Below are 11,276 nucleotides of genomic sequence, written 5' to 3'. Positions count from 1 at the left end.
CATGTAATGTGCACATGATGTGCATGTGGTGTGCATATAGTGTATACGGTGGTCACGTTATAGGTGATGACGTCATTTTTCTAATTTCGAAGAGAAAGCTGTGAGCTCTAGGTTTTTTGGATTGGCTCATATCTGTGAGCATACCATGTGCATGTCGTCTACATACGGTGAGCATATCCTGAAAAATTCATCCAACAAAACACCAATTTTTGCCAAGTTTTAGTAAACACCATTCAAACAAGGTAGGGAATCTCATGATATAAAAGAGGGAGAAATTGATTAAATTTTGTTTCACTATTACTTCATACAGCTTCTCGGTTTATTCTCCCCTTCCCCAAATATGAAAAATCTCACTTCTTTGATCCCACTAATATGCAAATATTGGAAGGAAGAGAGCAAACAACAATTGGGTTTTCTGATTTTTGGTTAAAAACTTGTTTTGGTGGTGTTGACCCCTTATGCCTAGGATGTTCGTGGAGAAAGGAAGAGAGAGAGAGGGGGGCTTTGTTCCCAGCAGGCACCGTATGTGCACCAACAATTAATGACTAGGCTTTGTTTCCACCCTTGATGCGAGTCCAGTAGTGGTGGTCTCGAGCCTTGTTTGTTTACCTGTTGCCGAAAAATGGCCGAAAAACTCACGGTATGCTTGAGTTTTGTTATTTACGATCGAGGATGAGATTCATACAAGGCTAGGTGTTTTGGACTAGTGAGGATGAGATGAATTAGGTGGTGGCTTCATTTTGAACAGTGTTGGTTGGGACGAATGTGCATCGTGTGTGCACAGTGAGAACGAAAGAGACAATGCGTGAGGGAGAAAGTGAGAGAAGAGAGAGGGAAGGAGAGAGGTAGTAGAGAGAAAGAAATCAGAAAATGGAAGGAAATAACCCATTTATATACGAGGGCAATTAAGTCATTTCAAGGTATAGGAAAAATCTTATTTTTGTTCGATTGTTGTGCATAGCATGTGCATATTCAAAAAATCCTATTTCTATTCCAAGATTAAGAAAATGTCATATTTCTGTTTGTTTCCCTTATTTATTTGCAAAAATCAAGGTTTTAAAAGGCAACGTTAAGAGCTAGTTAGTCGGCAAGCCAGGGCTTAGCTCCTAGGTGAGGTCTAGGCGGATTTAAGTGAATTTATTAGATAACGTATAACTAAGTACCTATTTATACTTCAAAAAGTACATAATTGCATTGGAATACATAATTTGCAAAATAGAATTAACGGCGTATAGATTATAAAGTATTATAACATAATGAAAACATGGGAGATAAGCATATAATGTGTATTTATCTAGGTATTCAACAAGTCTCTTATAATTTATTTAAAAATATAAAATGCAAAATGAAAGTTATCTATTTTCTATCTAAGTGAGAACTGCAACCTAGACGGGTGCCTATGCATGTCGCCCTTTCTTAATTTTCAAATACCTAAGGATTAATCAGGGTGATGGCAACCTGCCTAACGCCGTTGGGGAGTTTTTAGAACAGTGGCAAAAATGAAGTGTTTTTGAAGCAATTTAAGCCAAACCTTGTCTAGAAACCGTGCCAGAGTATCATATTCTTTGTTGAGCGTACTACTGTTGGATCATTTTGCTACTTAAATAGATAATGCATCAAACTGCCGACACGCAAATCATAGCCTATAAGCTATGCCCCAAATATATAACTCGCATCATACTAAAGCCAAAACAAATAAGAAAAATTACAAATTAAAACAGGAATAGCATAGTTCAACAGTTACACATACGCCAAAAGCTAAATAATTAACATTGTCCTTCATATAGTGATCAGCAATAACCAAAGTACGTAATTTCCAGGAAATAAATTAAGTTTCAAGCCATATTTCAATGGACACAAGCAGTAGCACCTGCAAAAAGTTGAGCAAACATATAAGGTGGTGTTCAGATTCGCATATTTGAGATTCGCATATTTGAAACATACAAGACATGATTTCGACTTGATTAAACTACAACGGATCACCAACAGATCGATAATAATAAAAAGTGATGTGAAAATAATGTTCTTTTGTTAGATTTACGTTATTAGACATATACTTATATTATCAAATCGTAAATCAAAATTGCACTATTGAAATTATATTCAACTTAATCAATAGTTTAGATCTATTATAGTTTGTCTAACAACTAATTTGAAATGACTTCATGATGCGACCATGGAGTTTTAGAATGACAAAATACTTGACTCCGTAAAAAAAAAAAATTCTTATATACAGACTCTAATTTGATGACTATATGTACAATTTTATTTTTGTATTTTTTAAATATTACTTCAGTACCATTAGTATATGACTACATATTTAAGTAATTTAGATCCACTGGTTAAATTCTTTTGAATTGTTCAGTACACATCCAACCATTATACTTGCTGCAATCTAAAATGTTTGCTATGACATCAAAAGATATGTAATATGTAGTGCTAGAAGATGAAGGTCCTTTCGGGCCATAAAGTTAAGGAAAGTATATTTAAAACATTTATTTTTTACCTCTAACACACCTTTCTTAATTTTTGACCTTTGAGCTTCTTTAATTCACTCGATTCAATAGTCAAAAATTCAAAAGGACGTGTGAGAAATAAAAATGAGTGTGTGGATAGTACTACCTAAACTTAACACTCTGAAACCATATTTTACATGCATGATCATGCTGATGGATTAGATGATTTCACAATGATTGGATGAAGATTTGACAAATTAGCTCCTTATAGATACCCTTTAGTATTAGCAATTAGTGCTGGAATATAGAACAGATGTCAAGTGGCCACTTTCGAGAGCTATCTCTCTGGAGAACCCCTAGCGCCGCTCCCTCTCTCCCAAAGAACCCCAATCTTACCTTAGCCGCGGGTCCTTCCTTTTTGGTGGGGTCGGTGTCAACCCCATTTTTTCTTCCCTGATCCCCATTTTCTTCCTTTTCCTTTTCCTTTTCTCTAGTCTTTCGTAGTTTTGTTTGAGTTTGTCTCATTTTCCTTGAATTTTGCCTCAATTTTCTTGTGTTCTGTCTCAATTGTTGATAAATCTTGTCGCTTATTAAAGTTTCATGTCTTTTTCTTTCCAAATTGTTGTTCCTAGCCGCAAGCTACTGCCCACTTGGTTCGGCTATTCGACTCCTCGAGTGATTCCTCCATAGACTTTAGTTTGGGGCGTGCCTTTAGGGTCGGTGGCTGCCAAAGTTCAATTCTCAATATTTGGTAGGGTTATGGGAACGCTTTTAGCATGAGTGGCTTCCCCACCCCCATTTCCATTCATCCTTTCGGTTCGTTGGTTCTTCTTCTTGGTGGCGTCTTGGCGATGGTGGTGCGGCTATTTTGGTGAAGAGGCTAGTTCTCATTCTCAGATCTAAGTTTTCGGCTTAGGCAAAATTATGGGCTTACTTTTTGGATTTGTTTATTTTACTTATGGGTTGCACTTTTAGTTTAATGTTGTGAATTATCTTTGGACTTGCCTCACTTTATACTAGTGTATTTTATTTTTAATGATAGTTGCTTTGACCAAAATAAAAATAACCTTTACTACTTAGTATTATGACATTATAACTATTATGATACTGAAAAGATAATTAGGCCTTTTTTATATTATCGACTTTGGATTATTGTAATTTTCAATGGTATGTAATTTAGTGAACAAAAATATGTGGAAACTTTTTTTGTCTTTGAATTGAAGAGGGTACGCATATATATATACCTTGAATTGGAAGCAAAGAAACTGAGTCAGAGGCATCACTTTCAACATTGGTGATGAGTTCTACTTCACGGGGCTGCTTCAGGCCATCTGATTTGTGAACATTGACATCAAGCTCAGCTGGATGGATCTTCCTCTTCAACATCCTCCTCATCAGCTTTAGCATTACAAACAATTAATTAGTTACGTTTTGGGGGGTTCCGGAATTACAAATTGTTCATTAAATCATTGAACTGGGAAAAGTAAGACCATTATTAACAGTTAAAAAGTAGTTACTATAGTAAGTACCCTTTATGTGTATCTAGGACAAAAAATGTGCATCACAATTTCACTTGATAGGAAACAAATGACCCACCCCAAGTTCAGTCCCCCTCTAGAGATAAATTCAGTGTAAAATATCACTTGTATGAAAAAATAAAAAAATAAAAAGAAGGGAAACATATGAACCAAATCATAAATAATCAAAAGAAATGACTCACTCGTTGCAGATTTTTTATTGGACTTGAATCCTCTTTGACGCGAGGAATGAGCTTCTTGGCAAATGCTAGGCCACTCTTTGTTCCCACATTCACCTTTTTCTGCATTTCTGGCTGGACTTTGCAGGAGTCAAGATTCAGTTGACCAACATCATGAACATGATCAGCCTGGAATAGGTCAGCTAGGGTTATTCTTTGACCTCTCTTCTTCCTTTGATCTTCATCGGTGATCTCGGAACAGTACAGATCAGGTGACGCAATACTGATTTCATACTGGGACCCTTCAAATGGTGTAAGAGGAACACCACCAACGGTCAAGATGGCATGATCATCATCAGCTGGTTTCTCAATGGCATCAGAGTTTGACCCAACGTCCTCAAAACTGTGTCCAAATGTTTTAAACATTAAAGGATTCAGTTCTTCATCTCCAAAATTATCATCATAATGTTCATCATTGTCGTCATCATTATCACTGTGTGAAAATCCATTGTTTTCGTGATCGTCCTCTTCGCTCTCCAAAACAAAATATTCGTTCTTGTTGAAGGATTTTAGAGGATTGAAACCCAAGGTACCTATCGTTAAAATGCCCTCCCTCCAGCCGTCAAGCCCGTCAACATCAACAAGCCCGACTTGCTTGAGAAATGCTTGTGTGCCCTTGTCATTGGTTTCCATTTCCAGTTCAGTCTTTTTCACACTTCCAGAAAATCCATCTGAGGAAAACAAATTATTCTTCAGTTAGCACATAAAATAAATTCATAGAAAAATGACAAAAAATTTTTGTTAATAAAATAAATAAATAGGTACGATAATATATCAACTTAAGTGATAATACATATAACAAAAAAATCAAATTAAAGTAAGAAATTCAATTCCATATATAAAGAGAAAAGTTAAGAAATAAAACCTTTGTGATGAAGCCGCTTATGAACCCAGTTGAAGATCTACATACAGAGAAGGAAAGAAGACCAATCAGTGATATTGCATAATTAACTATATTGGTTATAATTAATAAATTCTGCATTAAGTTAAAACATGATATAATAATGTACATGGTTCTGCAACTAGTACGTACTAATTACCTTCATATTTTTCTGAGCAAAGTTGCCAACGATCAGAGCAAAGCCCCAGCGACTGAAACACAAACTGAAGAGGAATAATTATGAGTACCAGAATAAAAGGGCCGGGGCCAAATGGGTTGCAGAGTCTGAAAACGACACGCGTCCAGAGCGGGGCCCTAAAATGCACCTGTGTTTGTGGGTGCATTGGCTTCTTTGACGAGCCACGATGTTGGGTCTCTGTGGCATGATCGATGTGCCGAAATTCTTGATAAGATGTGTTTAATTAATTACCCTAATTACCCTCTCTCTCTCTCTCTCTCTCTCTCAACCACGTCCACGATGTGTTTAATTAATTACCCCCCCTTTCCCCCCCCCCCCCCCCTCTCTCTCTCTCTCTCTCTCTCTCTCTACCATGTCCATCGCCGCCTGTGAATGAAGTTCTAAGTTTGCGTAAGAGTAAACTTTCACAATAATCTCTAAAATTTGAGAGCTTTAATGAAAAGGAATTGAATTAACTTTAATTTAACCAAAAATCATCATAAACTATTACTTAATTAAAAAGACTTAAAATTTAATCATAAAGACACAATTATTCATGTATCAAGCTCTACAAACATAACAATTCATGGACTGCATCAAAAGCCCATACCAACAATAAATATTTTTTTCCAAACTTGCTCCTGGTGGAATCCAACCAAACCTGTTATCTTATTCAAATCCAACTGTGATCGAAAATTAAATTCCCTTTGTTTTTTCCATGACAAAGCATTAATGTCTACCTTGGTTTTTACACCCTCTCTTTCTCTCTTTTTCTAGGTTTTCTTCTCCAACCCTCTCTTCTTCTCCATGAATCTGCATAAACTTGTCACCAATTTGTTTTCTTTTTTTGAAAATTATTACACAGATTTAGAGCAATTTTGTTTTTTATGCCCAACAATCTAGAGGTTGCATACAAGGATTTTCATGTTGCTGGTTGTTTTTCGATATATGGAATTTGAAGCGTGGAATCTTGGTTAGTTTTCTGGGAAAAAAGTTAAGTTTGTAAATTTAACAAAGCAACCAAATTCTTCTAGGCTTTTGAGATACTTCAAATTTTATCAAAACTTATCAAAATTTCCATCTGCTATGGTAGACGGAGAAGAGGAGAAAAAGAAAATGATAGAAGGAAGAGAAGGCATGAAAATAGAAGAAAACTAAGAAAAAGAAAGTTTGTCCGTTGATTACTTTCTTTGCAAACTTCTAAGGTTGAATTGATTTTTTATAAATATTAACATAACTAGAACTTTGATTGAATAAAAATCAATTCACTCCCTTTTCAATTTATAGGATCTTCGTGTATAAAATATCTTTCAGGTAGAATTGATTCTCTGTATTTTTTTTTTTTAAGAAAAACTAATGAAAATAGTTTAAAATTTTTGAGTTTTAATGATACAAAATAAAGGGTAAAGTGAATAGTATCATGATTGATTTTTTAGTGTAAAAATATGATTTTTGATTAAAGTGAACAATACCAGAAGCTTTTCGTTAATATTCCTCTCTTTTTTTAACCCCTTTCGACCAAAAATAAGAATTAACTGACAGAGGCCAAAACAATTTATAAAAGATAATCAAATTTGAAATTAGTTGGAGTGGACATTTCAATACCATTAACATTGTGTTTGGGAGGGAAAAGAGATCAATCGATAATCTTTTAAAAGTCAGAGCCTATCATGTTAGTGGATTGAGGATCCTCTCCAGATCCTCTTTGTGAGGATTTCGAGATCCTCAAATTTTGTTCGTTCATCGTACATCGTGGAACTATAAATTATTTTAAATACTTTTATTTAAAATTAAATATGTACGGTACCTAATGAAAATTGGCCCTCATTCATGTTAGTGCATTCACCTTCTTTACCTAATATGAAAAGGTTAAAGTTTTACCCTTCTAGAATTTCCAAATTTCACTGTGAAACTTAATGTGCTCTCTTTGTAATTGAATCCAACATTGTACGTTCTATTTCCAAGAAAAGCAAATTCCACATCCAGCAATAGTGTAGGTTATTTTGTTGTAGTTACAGAAATAATGTGGGTTATTTTGCTATAGTTTCAAAAATAGTGTGGTTATTTTGGTTCAGTTTTCATAAATAGTGTGTAATTTTGCTATAGTTCCAGAAATAGTAGGTTATTTTGGATCAATTTCAGAAATAGTGTATGTTATTTTGTTGTAGTTCCAGAAATAATGATTATTTTGTTCTCTTTCATAAATAGTGTGAAATATTTTGGTTCAATCTTTAGAAATAGTATGTAAGTTTGCATTAGTTTTCAAACATAGTGTGAGTCATTTTGGCTATGTTTCAGAAATAATGTTTGTTATTTTGCTGTAGTTTTAGAAATAGTGTAGGTTATTTTGATTTAGTTTCAAAAATAGTGTGAGTTATTTTGGCTATGTTTCAGAAATAATGTTGTTTATTTTGCTGTAGTTTCAGAAATAGTGTAGAATATTTTGGTTCGGTTTCAGAAATAGCGTGTAATTTTGCTATAGTTTCATAAATAGTGTGATATCCATTAAACAAAAACACAATTTCAGGCACCCACAAATGCAACACATAGGTTTAATTCACAAATCCATATCTTTGTAATTTATCAGATCCAAGAATAAAATTCCTACAAGAAAAATAACCAACCAGAAGTAATCAACTTTTGGATCAACCTATATAATATTGTAAAGTTCTAAAGCAAATGTACATACATGATTCATGGTTTCATCTCACAATAATTTTTCTATGTAATTAGTTTAAAAGACAATTAGAATGTGATGATTCAATTCGAAATTAATTGAACGAAAGACTAAACTAAAGGGGTTTCATTACCTATTTTGTGTTTTAAATATTGCATGAAAACACTAAACTCACCACAAATTAACATATATGTCTTGAGCCAAATACTATAACTTTACGTTTGAATATGAGTATACAACCGACTATCAAAACTAATAGTAAAAAACCAACTAATCTTTTTTTTTTTTTTTATCGGACAAACCAACTAATCTACACACAAAATATTGAATCACTGACATAACATATAGCCATCTATGTGACAAAAGTTTTTAACTTTTCTGCCTTTCGGTGAAGAATTCGCAAAAGCTTCAGTCACATCAAATAAAATTTCTCCAAAAAGGTTAATACATTGCACAAGATAATGAGAACGTGTGTCCTCAATTCCTGCTATTCTCCAAGGACCAAAGGCTCATGCTCAACAACTTGGCAAAAGTTAATCAATAATAAAATGAAAAATCAAACTAGCAACTTTTTCTTAATTTAAAAAAAAAAAAAATGAAAAAGACAAAATGAAAGGGAGGTTGTTGGAAGGAGGTTTTTGACAGCTTAATTAGGACGTCTCTACAATCGTCTGCAAGATTCAAGCCAAGGCTTGAACAATCGCGGGACGAGACTTTTCGAAACGACGGCGTCCATCGTTGGAGGGCGTTGTTAAGAATCAGTGTTTCTTACGACAGAGGACGAGTCATGATTGTTATAGAAGAGAGGGGATTGAAGGAGGGTGACTAGAGAAGAGAATGACTGGTGTTGGGTTGCTGGCAACGATCTCTCATCTTTTCTCCTCTCCTTCTTAGGGAGGAGATCGTTTATCGTCAGTCGTGATGAAATGGGGGAGACACAGCATAGCTGAGATATCCATAACGAACAAAGGCTGGCCGTTAGGGACAAAACATGAAACTCATTGTTTGGGCCATTTTAATTAGACTTGTTTAGTGTTGGGCTTTGTCCTAACAATTAAATAAATTTATTGCATGGTTTTTTGTTAACATTCAAAGTTTTCAAACCCTTTTCATTAGTTTTCCTTAATTTTAATTCAATTGGAGCAATGATCTCTCTCTACCACATCCATCGCAACCTGTTAATGAAGTTCCAAGTTTTCCTTTCTGTAAAAGTAAATTTTAGCAATGGTCCCTTAATTTTAATTCAATTGGAGCAATGATCTCTCAATTAAAAATTTATAACCATTGGTCCCTTAATTCATCAACGCACAATTATGATCCTTTTCGTCAATTGCATTAGAATTTATGTCAAAATTAGTCATGTGCAATGCACATGAGGCTGGGAAAATACAGTAAACCAAAAAAATTGTAGCAATGACCATTCAACTTTAATCCAATTGGAGAAATGATCCCTCAACAACCTAATTGGAGCAATGCTCTCTCAACTTTAAACCAATTGTAGCAATGGTCCTTTCAACAGGACTCATTTTGACAGAGTTCTAATGAAGTGGACGAAAAAAACCATAGCTACATGTTTTGATAAATTAAGAGACCAATGGTCATGGATTTTTAGTTGAATGACCATTACTACAATTGGGTTAAAGTTGACGGATCATTGCTACAAATTTCTCTTTCGGTAAAGAACCAAATACAAGTAAAATTTAGAATTGGTGCATCAACTTTCACCTTAATTTAGATTGGTCTTTAAAAAAAATTCTTAAGGTAAAAGTGTACTTCATTCAAACATCAATCCAAAACGTAACATAAGCGTACATGTAGGTATAAAGACGGCTTTTGAAAGAACCTCAGCCGAGTAAAACCCAATGGTAAAAATGCCAACTAAGGCAAAAGAGGTCACACATGCAAGACAAACTTAATTCCCATTTACAGACTCGGCATGGATACAATGCATTAGCCATGAAGGCCCCATATCCACCCAAACAATAATTCTCGACAATGCAAACTATACCGAGCTAAACGTTGAGCACCGCTATTAGCCTCCCTTGATACATGATTCAACACCACCTGATTAGTTTGTAATAATGCATGTTTACCATCCACATAAACTCCTTCAGCAGCCAAACATCCTGAGTAAGCAGTTGGACGGCTCTCAAAGAATTAGTTTCAACTACAAAATGCACGAATCGTAAATCCAGTGCAAAATTCAAACCTTTCTTGATTGCATGCAGCTCTACCGCTGGAACCGAGATTTATAGAGGTGCGGGCATAGAAACAACACCTTTAAAATCACCAACTGCGTCTTGCACTACCACTCCTATCCCGCGGATAGCCTCATTGACATCAAACCGACCATCAACGTTTAGTTTCAATTTGCCTTAATTTGCTATCATATTTGACATGAACACCTCCAGAAAGTATTGTTATGTTTTTTATGATCCGGATATAGATATTTAATGACGGAATTAATATCTTTTAAATTATAATGTGTCAATCGAACGAATAATTTTTTTTGCGTTGACGAAGATGGATATACCATATAATCAATGGGGAATCTATTACCCAGTGGCAAGGTTCTAAAAACGCTAGGCCCTAGTCAAGCAACGGGCTGAGGCCTAGCAGCTAGGCAAGGCCTGAAGTAAATATATTATATTCGTATAATTAAGGGTTTGATTATACTTAAAAAAATACATAATTTCATTGAAATACATAAATTCAAAATAGAATAATATAGAGATTATAAAGTATTAGAACATAATGAAAACATGGGGAACACACATATCGTGTGTATTCATCTAAGTATTAAACAAGTCTATTACAATTTATTGAATAAAAATAAAATGCAAAATGAAAGTTATATATTTTCTATCTAAGTGAGAGTCGCGACCTAAGCAAATATCTAGGCAGTCTGGGCAGGCTAGGCAGGTGCCTAGGAGCCCTTTCTTAATTTTCAAACGCTTAGGGATTAATTGGGGCAGTTGCCAACTGCTTAGCACCAAGGCGACACTAGGCGGGGATTTTTAAAAAATGGGTATGATTATGAATAATCTCTTATGGTTAATTTGCGGTTACAAATATAGTTAGTTTTCATGAATATGGAGATGGATATGACACTTCCGTTCCCAAACCAAACTGTTGTCATCCCTAGTACCCACTAGTGAATACCTATGTATTATCTTTTAATAAAAAAAATTTTTATTGAATTCAAGAATAAAATTGAAAACTCAAAGGCCTAACGGTCAATAATATTAGCTAATTAAATCATAAGAAAATGGCAATTTGGAAACAAAAGATAACTCTTGTAATCAATTGACTCCTCAACTCATATATGG

The 11,276-nt window shown here is 34.5% G+C and overlaps 1 protein-coding gene across 1 annotated transcript; it reads right to left on the bottom strand.

Annotated features, from left to right (window-relative positions):
- Positions 1-1,554: 1,554 nt before the first annotated feature.
- On the bottom strand, positions 1,555-5,322 carry LOC137735467 (protein TILLER ANGLE CONTROL 1-like). The gene is made up of 5 exons (XM_068474894.1): positions 5,253-5,322; positions 5,078-5,114; positions 4,177-4,883; positions 3,701-3,854; positions 1,555-1,870 (listed from the first exon to the last, which is right to left on the bottom strand). The coding sequence occupies exons 1-5, from the start codon at positions 5,256-5,258 to the stop codon at positions 1,848-1,850; spliced, it is 927 nt and encodes a 308-aa protein (XP_068330995.1). The 5' UTR covers positions 5,259-5,322; the 3' UTR covers positions 1,555-1,847.
- Positions 5,323-11,276: the final 5,954 nt, after the last annotated feature.

This window comes from Pyrus communis, chromosome 5 (genome assembly GCF_963583255.1).
Source record: "Pyrus communis chromosome 5, drPyrComm1.1, whole genome shotgun sequence".
Classification (NCBI taxonomy): domain Eukaryota; kingdom Viridiplantae; phylum Streptophyta; class Magnoliopsida; order Rosales; family Rosaceae; genus Pyrus; species Pyrus communis.
This window is presented reverse-complemented; position numbering and strand designations above follow the sequence as displayed.